This window comes from Pongo pygmaeus, chromosome 6 (assembly GCF_028885625.2).
Source record: "Pongo pygmaeus isolate AG05252 chromosome 6, NHGRI_mPonPyg2-v2.0_pri, whole genome shotgun sequence".
NCBI classification, from domain to species: domain Eukaryota; kingdom Metazoa; phylum Chordata; class Mammalia; order Primates; family Hominidae; genus Pongo; species Pongo pygmaeus.
This window is the reverse complement of record NC_072379.2, coordinates 122,062,865-122,083,745: the sequence shown is the minus strand read 5'-3', so window position 1 is coordinate 122,083,745 and position 20,881 is coordinate 122,062,865. Positions and strand designations below refer to the sequence as shown.

General features: G+C 34.3%; 1 protein-coding gene across 2 annotated transcripts in view; it reads left to right on the top strand.

Moving 5' to 3' along the window:
- SLC13A1 (solute carrier family 13 member 1) overlaps positions 1-20,881 on the top strand; it is an 86,610-nt gene that overhangs the window by 30,086 nt on the left and 35,643 nt on the right. For both annotated transcript variants that reach the window (XM_054496708.2, XM_054496707.2), the window contains exons 4-6: positions 890-1,077; positions 1,669-1,726; positions 1,808-1,856. In XM_054496708.2, the coding sequence (XP_054352683.1) occupies positions 890-1,077; positions 1,669-1,726; positions 1,808-1,856 (295 nt within the window). The remainder of the gene's footprint in view (positions 1-889; positions 1,078-1,668; positions 1,727-1,807; positions 1,857-20,881) is intronic.

The following is a 20,881-nucleotide window of genomic DNA, read 5'->3' as shown; positions in this document are numbered from 1 at the left end:
GTATGGTTCTTGTACATCTGTTTTAAGAGGGTGTCAGATTATTTCATAAATTGCTCTATATAGAAAGATGTGCTTCTGAATGATTTTCTAGGCCTGCCTACTCAAAAGAGATCATTTTTTTCCCAAGTGTGACTTTGGAAGTTTATAGATATGGCTTAAAATTTTGTAGTCTTAGGTATATTATTTTTAAGAAGAATAACTACCCTATCTATAAAAGAAGACAATGTAGTGTGTCCGGATCTTGACAATAGGAAAGGATATCAGATTCAGGAGAGCATAAATCATAGAATATTCAGAAAATTCAGAAACCTCATTTTAGCAAATGACTTTAACTATTTTCTCCACCCACTTATATTGAACCAGTATAGTGAACAAGTAAAAAGGGGCTTTATAAATATTAATCTTTCTTTGTCCTTGTACCTCCCTGACACCCCTATGAACAAACAGAGTTATGGCTAAAAGACAAAAGAAAAAATAAGGGACCTTAAATTCAAAAGTTGATTGCATTTTCATCTTACTAGCATTTGAAGATAAGTGGTCAGCTGTGAAGAGCATTCAGATGTTGGTGTACTATTATAAGCTGTTATGTCATATAACCAACTTGCAGTTCGTTTAGGTTTAATCATTTTTCTGTTTCTGAAGAGAAGATTTGCATGGTTCCCTGGGAGACAAATCTCTTAAGAACTCCACTTTTACATGTGCAGCTTTGATTTCTACCTGGCTGTCACTGTATTCCAAGTTCATCATCTGGGCAGAATCTTAACCTTCCATGTTTTGAAAGACTTAATTTCCCAACTCACAAACCACATTTTAAACATCTTCCAGTTAAATAATACGGTGCTAGTTAAGCTGAGAGCACAGCTCCACACTAACGGCTCTCTGATTTCAGGCTGACGCTGGGGTTCATGAGCAGCACTGCCTTTTTGTCTATGTGGCTCAGCAACACCTCCACGGCTGCCATGGTGATGCCCATTGCAGAGGCTGTAGCGCAGCAGATCATCAATGCAGAAGCGGAAGTCGAGGCCACTCAAATGACTTACTTCAACGGATCAACCAACCACGGACTAGAAATTGATGGTATCGCATGTTGATATTGCCAATCTGGGGTCTCGTCATTAGAGCAATAGACATAAACTCAAGAATTCTAAGTTGAATTTTGAATTAACCATCCATACATGCATGATGTGAATTTAACTTTCTTCCCTCTATAGTTCTCAATATCTACAAAAATAGTTTTCTACAAATATTTTACCTAAATTGTTACATTTCTATTCGCTTGCGAAAAGAAGAATGCCTTTTCTATCCCTCAGCCAGACTGATGGAACACTCTCTCATGTCTTTATCAGTAGACCTCCAGGTTACTCTTTCCTGTACTGAAATGGCTTTCCTGCATAATATTGGGAATCTTTAATTCCTACATTCTATTTGGATACAGCATCAAATTTCACTGTTATAATCTCTGGCTCCGACTAACTGCTCTGATGCAGTGAAAAAGTGTTGGGAGGATATTTGTATTTATAAAATACTTTAAGATGAATGTTATGGTAGCACACAGTAAATTTTTTATTTTCAATTTCTACTAATGCTTCCATCTTCGCATCCACACACAGGCAAACCCAATGATAACCCCTTATTTAAATTGTTTTTCTTTTATTTAACGTTTTGCAGAAAGTGTTAATGGACATGAAATAAATGAGAGGAAAGAGAAAACAAAACCAGTTCCAGGGTAAGGAATACTGACATTTTGATTAGGATTTTTCCAAATTATATTTTAATAAAATTATAACTGGATCAATTTATTTTTCAGATACAATAATGATACAGGGAAAATTTCAAGCAAGGTGGAGTTGGAAAAGGTACATAAATTTGATTCTTTCTAAATAATTATATACAAAGTTATATTAGAGTTGTAGTTAGATACATATGCATTTTAAAACCTGCCACTTGCTTCCTTTTCTATAAATTATTTTGCTTGACTAAGTAGTAGCATGGTGTAATGGTTTGATAAGCTTTCATGAACAGACAGAAATCAACATCTGGATAGGAAACATTTTAGGCTCTGAAAATTAGTATCATTATTTTCTCTTTTTACCAGAATCAGGATAATGGCAGTTAGCCAAGGTTGTTTAAAGAAATATAATTCCAGTCTCAGAATATTGCTTCATTTTCTTTCTTTTAACTTTTATTTTAGTTTCAGGGGTACGTGTGCAGGTTTGTAGTACAGGTGAATTGCATGTTTTGGGGGTTTGATATATAGATTATTTCCTTACCCAGGTAATAAGCATAGTACCTGATAGGTAGTTTTTTTTATCCTTTTCTTATTAAAATCTTGCTGGCCTAATAGCCTGACTTTCATTAGGAGCATCATCGTCATTTCTTCCAGGTTATGAACTTGGAGCAACTCCTATTCATGTAATTACAAATCGGTATCTTTAATGCTTCCATTGCCACTAAAAAAATCAATGCAGAATTCATGAGTTGCTTCTGTCAAATACAGGTGGAGGAGTTGTAGCCATTCTAGATATTAAAAGAAGGAAGGAGATCTCTGTAAACTATCCCATAGAATTCATTTCCCAGAATAAATCAATATAAAAATACTATACTAGATTGCACTGGGAGCAATATATCTCAAGACCTGAAAAATAAATCCCACATAGAAATAGTCCTATAGTAACTATGGCATTAGGAATAGGAAAGTGGGACATATATTTCTTCATCTGGCCATGGAATGCATTAGCATGCAGTTCAATAGGAAAAAGAAAACCCTCTTGTTAATTACAGAAATCTTCTAGGAAAGAGCAATTTCTATGTAAAGAGAAAATGAATACAAAGATAAGTTTTAAGCCATTAGCTACAGAATATATTAAGGATTTTTTAAGATGGGAATTGCATATATATTATGAAGATATTATCTTTAGAGATAGAAATAATTCCTTTAAAACATGAAAAATTAACAGTATGCCAGGTATGTTATAGAATAATACATTAGAAATGGGCTTTATGTGCCTGATTTATAATCCTTTGGGTATATACCCAGTAATGGGATGGCTGGGTCAAATGGTATTTCTAGTTCTATATCCCTGAGGAATCGCCACACTGACTTCCACAATAGTTGAACTAGTTTACAGTCCCACCAACAGTGTAAAAGTGTTCCTATTTCTCCACATCCTCTCCAGCACCTGTTGTTTCCTGACGTTTTAATGATTGCCATTCTAACTGGTGTGAGATGGTATCTCATTGTGCTTTTGATTTGCATTTCTCTGATGGCCAGTGATGATGAGCATTTTTTCATGTGTCTGTTGGCTCCATAAATGTCTTCTTTTGAGAAGTGTCTGTTCATATCCTTTGCCCACTTTTTGATGGGGATGCACACGTATGTTTGTTGCGGCACTATTCACAATAGCAAAGACTTGGAACCAAGCCAAATGTCCAACAATGCTAGACTGGGTTAAGAAAATGTGGCATATATACACCATGGAATACTATGCAGCCATAAAAAATGATGAGTTCATGTCCTTTGTAGGGACATGGATGAAGCTGGAAACCATCATTCTCAGCAAACTATCGCAAGGACAAAAAACCAAACACCGCATGTTCTCACTCATAGATGGGAATTGAACCATGAGAACACATAGGCACAGGAAGGGGAACATCACACACCAGGGCCTGTTGTGTGGTGGGTGGAGGGGGGAGGGGGGAGGGGGGAGGGGGGAGGGGGGAGGGATAGCAGTAGGAGATATACCTAATGTTAAATGACAAGTTACTGGGTTCAGCACACCAGCATGGCACATGTATACATATGTAACTAACCTGCACGTTGTGCACATGTACCCTAAAACTTAAATTATAATAATAAAAAAAAAGAAATGGGCTTTAAAAACTGTTGTGAAAATTGGCACACCTAAACAGAAAGAATATACATGCACTCAGTAACTTTCTTGTGGTCATCTTTGGAAACCTAGTTTTCTATCATAAGGCCTAAAGTTTCAATCAAAACCATTCAAATTGATTTGATATCCAAATACTGTCCCAGGCATTGTAGGCAGGTCTTTTGACGAAAAGATCTGCTCCTTATTGTAAGCAGCTCAGAGTCTGGTGGACAAGACGGACCTATAAAAATATGTCTGACATAAGTACCACAACAAAGGCATGCACAGATGCCAACACTCCTAGAAGCAGGAGCAACTAGTTCCATCTGGGAGTACCGCAGGGAGGAAGTATAATGTAAAGACATTTGAGTCTGGAAAGATGAGAGCGTGTGCAAGCAGAAGAGTACAAACTTACGAATGCAAGAACGTGTCTACCTTGTCAGCACTTTAAACTCTGGCACATTCCCATTGCCTGACACAAAGGAGGTATTCGATAAGTAGTTATCTTTATCAATTAATGAATGAGTGAAAGCAAAAGAGTAAAAAGAGGAAGACCCTTTCTAATCAGAGAGTACAACTAATTCAAAGACCCAGCTAAGTAAAGAATGGGTTTTTTTTCAGGAAACCTCTACAATGCAGATGCTAGAGATGAGCTGTTGTGGGGAATAAAATTATTGTGTGGGTTTGTCCAGGTTATAAATATCTTTTCATCCAGTGCAAAGGAGTTTAGAGTTGATTTTATGGAAAACGCAAAGCCTTAAAGCTGCGGGGCAATATGATAAGTTTTGCCTTTGGGACAACCTGAAAGTCAGTGGTGAGCTTTTTGATTAACTGAGCAATTGAGCTTTTTTATTAATTAGAAATTGGGGTTGAGGGAAAAAAATGTAGGAGATGCCTCCACTGCTCTAAACTAGGGAGCAGTAGATTGTGATGCCATTGATTAGAATGCAGAACTCAGAGGTAGGAATAAACTTTCAATAGAGAAAAGATAACGGAGATGCATTTTTGGCAATAAAGATTAATATCTGAGTTTAGGAAAGCAAAACGAGGCTTTTGAATGTTGATTCTATGGTCTTTCTAGAATGCAATGCACAAAAATTTAGCTTTATATAAAAACAGGAATAGTTTTTTGCTGCACTACAGTATTCTTTATAAGACATGCATGAAAGCATTATTTTATATATTATACATTTATGATATGTTTTGATTTTTAACAATTACAGGTATATTTTCAGGAATACATGTATATATGGTTTGTGTTACAATTATAATAAACTGCAGCTGTTCTTTGATAGATTTACCCTATATAATTTAACACCGATTATATGGAAGAATGTATATCTACTTCATCTAGCTATAAAGTATTTATATTCATAATCTTTTGATTTTATGCTTTCTTCTTGAAATAGGTAGGATATTCTATTGAATTAAAATAAATCCTGTGGGTTTGACTTTGAATTTGACCTACAAGTCAAAAAAAATACAAATATTACTCCTTTTTTGGGGAGAGTGGTATAAATTAAATTTCAGAGAAGATAAATTTCCTTCAGTTCAGCTCTGATTTTGATTATTTCTTGTCTTTTGCTGGCTTTGGGATTGTTCTTGCTTCTCTAATTTTTTTTAGTTGTGATGTTAGGTTGTTAATTTGAGGTCTTTCTAACTTTTTTATATGAGCATTTAGTGTTATGAATTTCCCTCAACACTGCCTAACACTCATGACATGAGCTTACCTATATAACAGACTTGCACATGTACCCCCAAAACCTAAAATAAAAATGGAAAAAAGGAAGAGAAATAAAATAAAAGGCTTAGTTTTTTTTTGGTAATCTGCACAATTTTGCTATGTTCCTGCAATAAAATAAATAAATTTTATTTCTAATGAAATTATTACAATTTGATTCATTTGAAGCACCATTTATTTAGTACAAAACTAAAGATTTAAAAAATTTAATTAAAGTCTCTTTACTAATACAATTAAATTAATCTAAGCTGATCAATAAGCTTACTTCAATTTTTAGAACTATAATATTTCTCCCCAAAGGCAATAACCTACACCGATCCATATAAAGTTTAGTGTGTAGTAAGTAGAAAATTCTCAACAAGTAGAAAAAAATAATAATGGCCCCCAGATAAATTCTGTATTTAGCAATGACAATAATATTAGTTAAGAAATATACATTTAACATTTGCTCAATGTCACCTTTTCAACAAGACCTACCCTAATCTCCCTATTTCACTGCAGCCACCATATCCCATATCCTTCCTCCTAATCCTCCTGACTCTACCCTACTTTATCCAAAAGCTTGTGTCACCTTCTTACAGACTATATAATTTGCTTAATTTTTATTTATTTTGTTCATTATCTTCTTTCTCCACTAAAATGCAAGGTTCTTGGGGCAGAGATTTTTGTCCATCTAGTACATATCACAAATATCTTGAATAGTGACTGCTGTAAATAGTAAATATTTGCTTATTGAATAAATAAATTCAGTAATATTTTTATCAAATGATTACAATTCGATTAAAATAACTCATGTTGTATATAAACGACACTGTTTCCAGTGTCTAGTTAACCATCAGGGAAAATTCAGAGAAGTCACTATGGACAATGGAACCATTAAATACTATTATTTTTGGCTGCTTTAAAAACATAAACCACACCAACAAAGAATCAAACTGATAAATATTTAAAGTCAACACTGTGGATCAGATTGGTTTCATTTTGGGTAGAAAGACAAAAAAATGGTTTGTAACTAAAATTTATCAGCTCTAAAATTCTTGTTAATAGAACTGCAAAATTCTTCTACAGATAATAACGATGATCATTTTGCTGGTGTGATAAAGACTAGATGTTAGTGTTGAAGATGATGGATATTTAGTACTCCAGGACCTTATTTTAAAGTATTCATATCGAAGAGTCACTTTCCTATGCTGCGTATCTAAAAATGAGATTTGTCCCATGACTTACCTTTTATGAAGTTCTCTTCTCACTATAGGCCATGGCCCAAATACTAACTGAGCTCTCTACTTGCCCAAAATAAAGTGGTGAATAGTTACCAAGCCCATAAATCCCACATTACCCCCTAAAAGTAGCTGAAATATTTGTAGACAAGAAAAGATACTGGGAGAAGAAAGGAATATCCTAAAATTACACTGACAGTACCTGAGGAAATGTATTTGTCAGGTTCCATTGGGGTACCTGGTAAACCAACCACCATGCATACAATTTCCATGGGAAATGAGTTCTAGGTATCCAAAAATCCATTTGTAGATACCAAAGGAGGAATAAAGTTGCTAGTTCTTTCCCTCCCCTGCAAGCATTAATGTCATTCAAAGAGACAGCCCAGAGTTTTACATCAGCTCAATTTCTAAACCTCCAGGCATCTACAAATGAAAGAGATTGGAAAATCAGTACACTTTTAATGAAAAATCTGAGATAATTGTTTTTCATTAGTTTAATATAAGTTGTAATTCCTCAAAGGGACAAGTTCAAAGAAAAAATATCCTTGAATAAATTACATCTTGCTTTTAATTAGGTATTGCTTAGTTTAGGGGTGAAAATCCTTATGGTTGAAATCCAATTGTACAAGACAACACTTTTTAATGTTCTCCAAAAATTCAAAGGAGTCTTGTAAGTACAGTAATAAACATGGTTCATAATATTAGAAACTAGGGGTATTGGTTCTGCCAAATAAGGAGATATTAATTCTGGAATATCTGGCTCCTAGGTCAGATATGAAAAAGGTATTTTAGCTTAGATCACATAACAAACAAAAGCTGGCTCTCCTTCATTATTCTTCTATTTTCCTAAACTGGGGGAAATTGGATCGCAAAGGCAGTAATTAGTACTGCTCAACCCTTACCTGACCCAACCTAGGGTTTCCTTTTATTCATGCAGTGGTTTATAGAGAATGTTTATAGAAGAGGTAAGCAAGGAGAGAGAGGGAGACTACCACACACCCTTTAGGAATCACAGCAACAGTCTGTGAACGTGACCTCACTCCATATTTCAACCTTTATTAGAGTCAAAGTGCTATCTCCATTGATGGCCATTCTTAGTTGTCTCACAAAACATTTTTCTATTAAAGAAACTATTGACTTTTGACAATATCATTTCTCCCATATATCTTTATTTTATGAAATACAAAAATCTAGTTCTTCCCATTTTATGTTATTGAAATATTATCTAGCAAATAGCATAAGCTCAGCCAAATTGGCGATATCTGTACTTTAACTGTACAATAAGCCCCCCACACTACATAGCTTATTTGAATACTATATTTTGTTTCTTGAAATACTCAACAGTGTTCTCCTATGCATCTTCTAGTGGTATTTTCTAAAAAAAAAAAATAAAAGAAATATGTTTGTCTCCAAATTGATTTTTCTGTATTTTGGTTATGAAATATTTCATGCATATATGCATGTATAAAACGTGACTAAATATTTTAAAGAATAACAAAATAAGATGATGTATACCACATCCCAGCTTAATAACTAGAACATAATGATTTCTAAAATCTACACGAGCCTATCTCTTTTCCTTACACAATCACCCCCACCCCCTTGCCAAGTTAGCTATAGTCCAAATTTTGTGTTAATCATTATCTTGTTTTCTTTTGTTTTATCACTTGCACTGGTTAAGGTATGGATTGGTTACCACAGCAAAGACCAAAAATAGCAACAATTTCAACAAGATAGAAATAGGCTGGTACAGTGGCTTCTTCATCACCATGCCCCTGACTCTTTCTATCTCTTCTCTGCCATTTCCAGCACTGGAACCTTGTAGTTCAAGATGGCTCCCCCATCTCCCTCCGTCCATTCTGTACCGCAGCTAGCTGCTCAAGGAGAGGAGAAAGTGGAAGGCATATGTACTTAGAAATTATTCGATTATTTTCCTGGATTTAAGACTATTCAGATTTTCTATTTCAACCTCAAACAGTTGCATTTTTAAAAAGAAATTTATGTGTTCCATGTCAAATTTAGTAGTGTGTGGTTGTTTATAATATTTTCTTATATCTATTTAATTTCTATAGTATTTATAGTTATATGTCTTTATTTCTAACATTTTCCTTGTGCTTTTAAAACATTTTTCAAATAATCTTTCCAAACCTTGTCTATTTTATTAGTCTTACAAGTCTTGTCAAAGAACCAACTTCTGACTCCTTTCACCCTCTCTATTTAATGAATATTTCACATTATTTTTAATAGTTTTCTTTATTACTTTGTTCTGTCTACTTTGTTGGTGTATTTATGCTCTTGCTCTTTTGCTAATTTTTAAAATCTGACCTTTACCTTATTAGTTTTGAGTTTTTCCTCTCTTCCAAAGTAAGGATTTAAGGATATGAATTTGTTCTATTACTTTAGCTATTTTCCATATTTTTCAGTTTTGTGTTTTCTGATTTCCATTATACTAGATTTTTTTTTACTCAAAAGATGCTTAGAAATGTGTTTTGAAATTTAAAATAAATTAGATTTTTAGCTACTTTTAAATTTTTTCTAACAATTTTTCTGTGGTCAGAAACTGTGGTCTATGTAACAGTTCTCTAAAACTTGTTTAAGCAGCTTTTTGGACTAGCACATGGTCAGCTGTAATAAATATTTTTCACTGTGCTGAAATTGTACATTTTTAACTAATTAGGTTCAATGTTTCCCAAAACTCTGTAAGATCAAGTTGCTAGTTGTGCTTCTCAAATCTCTGTGCTCTGACCAAGTTTTGTCTCTTTTTATTCAGCAATTGATGAGACTGTTTTGTTAAACTCTCCTTCTATCATGTGGGTATTCTATTTCTTCTGATACTTCTGTCAGTTTTGGTTCCTCTGCATTGTTAAATTATGTTATTTTGAACTCATTTAGAATGTTTCTGTGTGTGTGATTGATTAACATTTTATCATTTTGCTGTGCACCTCTTCATCTATCTTAATTTTTTTGGTCTTTGAGTTTATTTGTCTGCTGATAATACAGGACGACCAGCTTTTTAATTTATTTATTTATTTTTTTTTTTTGAGACTGAGTCTCACTCTGCCACCTAGGCTAGAGCGCAGTGACACGATCTCAGCTCACTGCAACCTCAGCCTCCTGGGTTCAAGCGATTCTCCTGCCTCAGCCTCCTGAGTAGCTGGGATTACAGGTGCCCAGCTAATTTTTTGTATTTTTAGTAAAGATGGGATTTCACTATGTTGGCCAGGCTGGTCTCGAACTCCTGACCTCACAATTCGCCCACCTTGGCCTCCCAAAGTGCTGGGATTACAGGCATGACACTACCAGCTTTTATAAGGCTAGTATTTACCTGGCATTTCCTCTATCCTTTCACTTTCAACACTTCATGACACTACCAGCTTTTATAAGGCTAGTATTTACCTGGCATTTCCTCTATCTTTTCACTTTCAATATTTCTGTGTCCTTATATTTTAGGTATTTCTCTTTTATTATGTTTGAAAATTTTTACTTCTACCTGACATGTTTTATCCATTTAAATTATTTGTGACATTATATATTTAGAATAATTTCTACTGCCAGCTTTTTATTTTTTCCAAATATTCTTTCCATCTTTCCTTCCTGCATTTCTATGCAGTTATTTTCTTTTATTTCATGCTACACACACACTTGTATGGGTGGTCTATTCTATACTTTGTGTCTATTTTAGTTGTCCAGTCATTTTACTATATTATTAGACAGCAAGGATTGCCATAACAAAATACTACAGAACTGTGTCTGAAACAATACAAATCTGTTATATTTTCTCCCAGTTTTGGAGGCTAGCCAAGTACAAGATCAAGGTGTTATCTGGGTTGGTTTCTAGCGAGACCTCTCTTTCTGGCTTGTACAAGGCCACCTTCTCATTGTATCCTCATGTGATGTTTTCTCTGTGCACATGCAGTAGAAAGAGAGATTTCTGGTCCCTTTTGCTCTTTTTATAAGGACATCAGCCCTATTGGATTAGGCACCCTTCTTTGTTTAAACTTAATTACCTCTGTAAAGGCCGTTTTCCACACAGAGTCACTTTGAGTGTTAGAGCTTCAACATACGAATATTGAGAGACATAATTCAGTCAGTAATATCATGTCTACTTAATATATAAAAATTTAAAGATAATTCATTTGTTTTTTTTCTCCCGAACAGTGTAAAGAGCCCAGGATATTTTAACTTAGACCATCGTTTTCTATTTACATGCTATTTTCCATGTAAGTACTAGTTTAGTTCTAGTTCTAGTCTATTATTCCTCCATAAATTACATAATTGTATTATTTTTTAAAATCAGTGCTCTGTAGAGTTATGTGCATATTTATTAATATCTTTGTTCACCATTGTATTTTGCTTCTCAGACCCCCTATCTGGGGTCATGTTCCTTCTTCTTGAATATACCTTTTGAATGTACTTCAGAGAGTGATTTTGGTGTTAAATTCACAGTTTTTGTTTGATAGAAAGATTTCTATAATTCTTGAAACATGTTTTTATAGTTATAGTGTGCTAGATAGGTTATTATTTTTTATTTTGCACACTGAAATATATTTATATATTTCTACTGCCTTTTGGCTTTCTTTTTTTCTATTTAAAAGTCAGCTAACTATCAGTCAAATTATTATTCCTTTGTAGGCAATCTTTTCTCCTTGGTTGTTTAATGATGTGTGTGTGTATGACAGAATTTTACTTTGCTATACCTAAGTGCATATTTCTCCTTAATCTGTGTATTGATCTTTTCCAACAATTCTTGCAAATTATCAGGTGTTATTTCTCAATATTCAATTGCCTCATCCTAGTTCTCTGTATTCTCTCCCTCTGAGTCTCCAATTAAACATTCTGCACTTTCTCGCTGTGTTTTCTAAGCTACTTAACATCTGTTTTTATGAATAGTAACTTCTGATTTATATTCCAGCTAATTAATTTTCTCTTTAGCTATGTCTATTTTGACCTGTTTACTGAGCTTTTAAATTGTTACTTAAATTTAATTTATGTAAACTCTATTTGTCTTGTTTTAAGATTTGCCTGTAACTTTTATAATCTTTTTCATAGTTTCAATTCCTTCTCTAATTTTATTAATCATACGTAAATGTAATTATATTTTGTGTCTGTGTCCAACACCTCTGAAGTCCTTGTGGGTCTCTTTCTTTGACTTAGTTTTTATTTATTTATTGCTGGTTCTCATTTTGTTGAATTATTTTCTTGCATGTTCAGTACTTTTAACCATTGAATTTTTTTTAATTACTATGGAAATTCTATAAGTCCTATGTTGCAGCTGCTTGTAAGAGTTTTCAATTATATTGCTATTTCTCTTTAACACACACATAACATAAATTAATGCTTTAAGAAAAAATGCTCATGGTTAAGAATTTTTAGGGAATATTGTTTTCCCTTAAGTCAGCATGATATTTTCTTTCTACTTCTGCAAAGGATACCAGCTTTATGTGTGTTTTCTTATATGATTCCCCACACACATTTGGCCTGGAGCAATATCTTTTATACCAAGCTCTCCTTGCAACATGATAAACTGAAATCTGAAATCCTGTTTTAAATCCAGCTTTAAAATTATTGTTGCACTTTAAAAGATTGTTTTTAACATTTTAAATAGCATCTCATTTAGCAGGGAATCTGATTTGTCATGCTGCTGGATAGACAAATATTCTATGTTATTACATTTTGTTTCAGTCATTTTTACAACTAGAAAGAACAAGGTTTTTCTCAGTGGCACACACACACAAACACACATACACATATGCTTTTTCCTAAGAAAGTACAAGGGAAGCTTCTAAATAGTTAACATTTAGGGCAATAAAATTTTTTAAGTAAATACTGGATTTAATCATGACTTTTAACATTTCTGAAAAATAGAGTTTATTTATAAAGAGGCCTCATGTCCTTAATGCCACATTTTAAACATCTTTTTATTCATCACACACACAATAAATGTTTATTACTTTATAAACATATCCAAATTCACAATATGTAATAGTTCTTTATTAACTATGGTGGATATAAATTCTATTTCAAAGAGTCATATCTATAACTTAAATTTTACTACCAACTCCTCTGAATTCTTCAGGTTTTTACTGATTATATTTTCACTAGATCTTCATGAAGAGTTCATACCAGCTGTAAGGGGAAGATTCTCTCCTACAATTTCTTGCTATTCACTTATCTAGTACTTTCATTCAATAATTTCTTTACAGAAGGACGTGGTGAGAGTTTAGGTATCCCTTGTAAGAAAGCAGAAACACAGGAAAGCATTGCAGAGTCATACTGAGGCCCAGCTGAGGTCAGAGGTTGTGGATTTCTCATAGCACCAGTGAGCTTGGCCAAGGGATTTTCTCCAGTGGCATCCAAGAGAGCATAGAAGTTGATTTTCGTATTAAGCTGAAGTTCAGGGTCTGTAAAGATGGGAACAGCAAAATGATAAGCCTGCTGGGATCTTGAAGGCACAGCAGGAGAGTTGTCAGTGATTCATCTGAAGGGATAGGTTGGCCCTGGTAAAGAATGAGGCCTTGGGAAGGGCTAGAAGGACTTGAGCTCCTGACAGGGCCAAAGAGAAGGCATGGAGAAGAAAAGGGATGGGAAAACCAAAGGGATCAACTATTGTGGTCAGAGCTTCGTCTAATAAAGAATCCATTATTATAAAAAAAATAAGAATTTCTTTACAGAAATAATCTTCTTATAGACATTTTAAACCATTAAAACACTGTAGGAAGGCTGGTTTAATTAAATAACATAATCTGTTATTAACTTAACAGAGGACCTTTAAACTCAATATGCAGACCAAAAGGACAGGTTCCCACTGTCTCAATTCCTCTGTGCACTATGGAATTTCCACTCTTCTGTTCCCTTTTTAGTTACGTCACCTACCAACATAAGGACCACGAAAGCACCAAAGTCAAAAATGGGGATTAATTATTAGTAAATATTTATTTCTTTATTTTTGAAATGTAAAAGATAAATATTGCATCTTCCATTAAGATGGCAGATTAAATAGGCCCATGTGTTACCACTGTTCTAAGTCTACATTAAAACAAGAAGAAATAGACTTTCAAATATAATCCAAATTATATAAACATCAAGAGAAGACATGACAGCAAAATCATTTTGGAAGCTGGAAAGTTAAAGGATGAGTGGAAAATAACCCCATTAACCCCAGTAATCCCATGGAAGCTGAATCCTAAATCGGTAATGGGAAAAGCCAATAAACAATTCAATTTCCATAGCAGCAGGCTTCAAAGTTTTTAAAATGTTGAAAAGCAGGAGGAAGAAAAAATTGCTTGTGAAGCAGTTAAATCTTCTGCTTTCTTCCCCAAATCCACATGGATGCAACAGCTTCTAATCCACCAAACAGAAATATGATCTTCAGACAAGGTAAAACGGGATAAGGAGAACCAGATCCAGTTCTGGGCTGGGGGAGGGTGTCACAAGGAAAACAGGGGTACTGAGTGATAGCTTATAAGTTGAAAATGGAGAACCTGGCCTTCTACCTACACTGGTCCAGGAGCCAGGTCGATGCCTTTCAGGTGTCAGCAGGCAGAAGGCCAGATGATGCTTCCTTGGAGAACACAATCAGCGTTAAGAGAGATGAAAACATTGACCTTAGAATTTTCTCAAAAGAAGGCCAAGTCAGATAACATTACAGTGAAGCTTACAGGCAACAACAAATCCCAAAATACGAGTGCAGAGCTTCTACACAAATATTCACTGCCTGAAATGTGAGCAGACAACCAAAAATTCCTGGATATCCGATGAAAGCCTCAATTATGAAACAGAGAGTGCCAAATAAATAAAAAGAAAAAAGAGCAATTTGCAGGAAACAGAGACTATGCAAGAAGAAGAAACTATAAAAAAGAAAATATCATTAATATAATCAGAGAGGTAAACAAATAAATTACTTGTATTTATGAAATACAAATAGTATTCTATAAAAGAGAATCAAGAAGGCAAAAATACAAAATATGTAAATATAAAACAAAGTATAAATGTAAAATATAGAGATATAAAAGCATAAATGGAAAATTCAGTAGACAAAACAGAAAGAAACAGAATAAACAGGAAATAAGAGGAGTTTCCAAAAAAGAATAGGAAAAAAGAGAAGAGTATATTAAAAATTCAAGAAAGTTTCTACAATGGAAGAGTACTAGTTTTATGATTAAAGGACTCACTAAATGTCATCAAAATGAATGAAGCAGACCCACACAGGGCAGGTCTGTTTTAAAATCTTTGAGATTTCAGAATACTATCAGATGACCCTAAAAGCTCTCAAAAAGGAAGACACACTAATTCCTTACAAAGGATCAAAAATATGAATGACTGAATACTTCTCCCCAGCAGCACTACTCAGAGACAGCAGAAAAACTGCCTTCAAAATTCTAAGTAACATTTATTTCCAACCTAGAGTCAATATCCAGTCAGACTTTTGATGAAATAAGAGGGTAGACTTAAGTCTAGATAGCTCTTTGCAGTTCTAGAGAAAAAATGACTAGGTTTAGGACAGGAAAGGAGGCCCTGAAAGAGATGTCATCAAGACAATAAAATTGGTAGAATATTCATGTGAATTAGGTATCCTATCACTTGATTGTTCTGAGAGAATGTTTAAGCCACCAGGGAATATTTGGGACTGATTCAGTAGTATGTACTTAAAAAAATAAGCAAGTGAAGGAGGGAAAAGACATATTCTAACTTAGAGAAGGGGCAGGAAAAGTAATGTATATCATATTTCTAGCTGTTAATAGAGCTCTAGGCAACATATTGAAAATGTGAATTCTGTACTATAAGCAACATTATGACAGAGCCATAACTGGAGGATGATACAAAGTAAACGTATTCAGTGAAGGAAGCTGTGAAAGAAATCTGCAATCGCTGCCACCAGGTGGCAATAGTGAGTTACAGCTGGACCTGCAGGATTTCTGTTGTGACAGGTCCATTGTGATGATGTCATTGGATTCTGCATTTGGTCATGTCCTCATAGAAAATTTTTCAGTTACTTGGAAGAAGATGTGGAAGGCATACTCCACATGTATGGTAGACAGAAGGGATTGAATAAAAACACAATAGGTTACCATTGTGGTAAAAGCAGTATGAAATGGAACTCAAATGTAGTTTTAAAAATTCATATAAGTAAGGTATTCTGAAAGGCAAGTTGGTACACGGGAAATTCACTGACAGAGAACTCATAGACATGGATTCTGCTTTCAAGTCTGTAGTAATCAGCTGGGTCACACTTGAGACTCATTTTGCTCTTCTGAAATATTAGGTCTTTACACCAGATAATCTCTAACTACCTGTCTGCCCTAATAGTCTATAATTCCTTTATATGTTAAAAAAAAAACTTATTTCTGGCTATAAAAGTTACAAAAAGTATCAAGAAGGTGGAAGATACCCCTAATCTCATGATTAAGAAATAACTATTGTTAATATTTTGATATATTTCATTTCAGCCACATATATATATGTTTCATTTCAGGCACATGTGTGTATGTAGAAATATTTTTTGTTTTAAAATTTTACATCATTTTGTACTTTTCATTTCACATAAATATCCTTATATAACACAAGTACTTTTCCATTCATAATATACTTGTGACAATGTCCTGTGGCCACAGGCTGAAACTACTATCTGAGCAGAAGACTAAAGATTAATCTGCTGTGATTCCTGCCCCCTTTGTATAATTTCTGTACCACTAGTTGGCTCATTTAGTGGCTCATATCAGGCTTTCTTAAGAGCCCTATTCTCCAGCTCAGTGCCCTCTACTACTGTCCCTCTGGTCCTCATGCTTTACCCTTTACTTCAGTATCATCTCTTCTGTGTTCAGCCCAGTGAACACAAGCACTCGGTAAAAATAACAATAAATCTGAATGCATGGAGCTCATGTTTACTGGCTAGATTAAAAAAATGTTGCATTCACCATTCCACTTCAAAAACTCCTCCTCTTAACCTTTAATTTGCATGATGATATATTAGTGTTAGCATTTACTGTAGAATTTTTACCGTGAATTTTAATGCCTTTATAAATTGTTGATGATATTTGCATGAACATCAGCTCATGTGCAGTAGCAATAATGTATGTTTTAAAGGTCCTTATTAATAAAAAATGTGTGGTTAATTCGTAAGGCATAAAGCATGGCAAACATATTAACCTGTTTCTGTTTTGATTTTTTTGTTTTATATCATCCAATGTCTTTTAATAATTCTATATATATGCATATATTTACAGTTAAGCTTTTATATGAAATCCAATTTTTTCTTTATTTATATTTTTGAAAGTTTTAAGGTGGCAAAGAGAAATCATATAAACATTGCATATTTTAAGTTTCCATTCTTATTATCAATTTAATAATATTCAAATTGTGCATCACTTTCTGGTTTGTGTTTGAAGTCTTTCCTATAGTAAAATATTTAATGTTAAGCCTCAAATTTCAATTGTCACTTTGTATGACTCATAAGAATTTTTAAACTTATTTCCCTATCTTATTTACATACCACTTATTTTGTGTCAAATTTCAATGGAATGTTTTATCATATAGAAAATACAAATGATTTCTATGTATAAAATATAAGGGAAAGGGAGATGTTTGTAAATTAGTTTATTTTGGGTGAAGCATAGAGTCCTTTGTGGGCTGACCTTAAAGTTAATTAGAAAGTAAAAGGTAAATTACAATCCAATGCACCTGACCCTGCCATGCTAAATGCCATTTTCATATCTATGATGACTTTTAGTGAGTAGTAATTTTTTCCTTATCATGACTTTTCAAAAAGATATTTTAATAATGTCTCAAATAGTATGTTTATCTATGGAAGATGGCATTTCTTCTGTTCATCCTGGAGAACGGAGAACCCTTGTACAATGTTAGTAGCAATGTAAATTGGTGCAACCACTATGGAAAACAATATAGAGATTCCTTAAAAAATTAGAAAAAAATTAGAAGTACCATGTGATCCAGCAATCTCACTTCTGGATATATGTACCCCCAAAATGAAATCAGTATGTCAAAGATATATCTGCTTCACCATTTTCATTGCAGCATTATTCACAATAGCCAAGCTATGGGAACAACTTAAGTGTTCCTTGATAGATGATGAATGGATAAAGAAAATGTGGCCTGAATTACTGTAACAATCCTTTTATGGTTGTCCTTGCATTAATTCTTGCCTATTTCAGACCTCTCCTATATACAGCAGCCTAAAAAGTATGTACAAATTTATTTAAGAAATACATAAACACAAGAAGACAAAAGATAAAAAGTGTTTGTATATTCCTTAACTACATTTAGATTTTTGTTTAAAGGCTGTAGTCTGTAGAATGAGTCTGTAACGGGCAAGAATTGATGCAAGAAGATCCATAAACACACTATTTCATTAACCTAGGCTAGAGATAATGTTGACTGAGACCAGGGTGACAACAGCGGAGATGGAGAAAATTGAACAGAGTCCAGGCATATTTCAGTAGATACAATTGACAGAATTTGATGGGATGAGGAAGATAATGTTTTTGAGGAGGACAAGCAATATATTACAGCAGAGTGGCTGAGAGTATGAGCTCTAGAGCAAGATTGCATGGTTTCAAAACCCAAGTCTGTCATTTTCAGGCTCTGGGACGTCGAACAATTCACTTAACTTCTCTATGTCTTTTATTTATAAAATGACATTATAATTGTACCCACCTCATTGCATTGTAAGACTTAAATGAATTAAAACATTTAATTGATTTTAACTTGGACCAGTGCTTATTACATGCTAAGGACACTATAAGTGTTTATTATAGTGATGGTGAGGCCATCAGCTTATATAAGTGATCCTGACGAACTAGGTTTGACAAAAGAAGTAATAGCATTGGTCCTGAACATTTTCAGATTGGAGTTTTATTGAAGACATTCCATATATATATATATAGATTATATAATAGAATATATATATTAGTGTATATATATTAGTATATATATTAGAATATAATAGTATATATAGAATATATACACACACACATACACATACATACACACACATATATATACACATATATATTCAAATATTGAATATATACATATTCAAATGTTGAATTCAAATATTGAGTATATCTATATTCAAATACATATATAGTTTTGTTTTGTTTTGAGACGGGTCTTGCTCTATTGCTCAGGCTGGAGTGTGGAGTGCAGTGGTGCAATCTCGACTCACTGCAACCTCCGCCTCCCAGGTTCAAAAAATTCTCCTTCCTCAGTCTCCAAAGTAGCAGGGATTACAGGTGCCTGCAACCACGCATGGCTAATTTTTGTATTTTTAGTAGAGACAGGGTTTCACCATGTTGACCAGGCTGGTCTAGAATCCTGACCTCAAGTAATCCACCTGCCTCGGCTTCCCAAAGTGGTGAGACTCCAGGCATGAGCCACTGTGCCTGGCCCTCAAATTATGTTGAACAGGCAGTTGGATACATGGGTCTAGATGGAGGAGCCTGGCTGAAGACAGAAGTTTGGTGATCTGGCATAAAAATAGTCATTAAATCAATAAAAATAAGATATTTTTAAAGGAGAAACATTAGAGTGAGGAGAGGCAAGGGCCTGTGACAGTTTAAAGAAATTCCTGTTTTAAGGAAGGATGGAAGGCAAAAAAAACTGGCAAGGGAGACAGAAAAACAGACAGAGATAGAAAAACCCAAAGAGTGAGATATCACAGAAACTCAAAGCAGAGTTTTTTCAGTAAAAACAAGAGACAAACTCTTTTAGATTCTTGCTAAGGGGACTACAAAGTTGAGATTGAAAGGTTCCTATTGAACTTAGCACTGAGGAGATTACTGATAATCACAGGAAGTGCATTGTGGGTGGAATGAGGAGACAAGCAAGATGGAAGCATTTAAGAAAATGGAGTCAGTGAATGTAAACAACTCTTTTGAGTAGTTTGGCTGTGAAAATGGAGATGAGTTAGGGCAATAGTTTACTTGAAAGGAGGGTTAAGAAGTCTTTCTTGTTTTTCTTCTGTAAAGATGGCTCAAAAATAATTAAATGTTGATGAAAATTCCAATAGTCTGTAGTGGAAGGTTTCTGAGAAAACCTGAGAGACTGTGGTCCAGAAACAAGAAGTTGGAGGAGAAACATTGACTCTATTAATTATGTAGAGAACAAGAAGATGGGGCAAATGCAAGTAGGTTTCCACATTTCACAGTGATACCATTGTCTGCTGGCTTCTATTTTCTCTGTGAAGTAGGAGGCAAAGCTACTTGCAAAGACTGAGAAGGAGCATTAGGAGGGATGTACAGAGATAATAAAGAAGGTTTTACATTTCCTTGTGGAAACAGGTAGAGTAATTTGGTTATGCAAACACAGTAGGGTAGAGGAGCAACATCATTACAGCATTGGATGTTTGTGATCATGAATGATCCCGTCTGCTCTACTGTGCATGTAATTTTTAACAACAGTAGCTGGCTACTCAGAAGCAGACATGACATGGAGAGAGAGCATGGTTGGGTTTATAAATCAGTTGGAATTTTCATAAAGAACTACCATTCAAGAAAAGACAAGAAAGAGAGTTTGGAGTTTTGTTAGGAAAATTTATTGAAATGGTGTACCATGGAATCTAAACTGAATAAGGATGGAAGTAAAGAAAGGAGAGGACCATAACTGGGCATAACTACATACTTCATTGACTTAGATTTGCCAGTGTAGTTGAAGGACTGTAGAGATAGAATTAATTCAACAGCAAAGTTGGAAGAAGAAACTGTGATAACTGTGCCAATTTCTTGATAACTAGGATGGTAAAATGATACTCTTTCTACCCCTGAGTAACTATAACATCAAGCACACACTTAGGTATTTTTGCATTTCATTTCCATAGTATGTGCAAATGAGGTGACCAAAAAACAGTTTTAGACTCTTAAACTTAGTGTTTAAAATGAGAAGGCTGAGAGATAGTCTGCTTATGGAGAAAGTTGGCACAGGTCCCCAGTGCCCTGACCCCCTGCCACTTGTACCATCACAGTCGAAAGAAGGGAAGAGTCTCCTACTTAACAAGGTGAGATAGATGTTAAGAAACTACTACTTGGAGGACTTGCTAT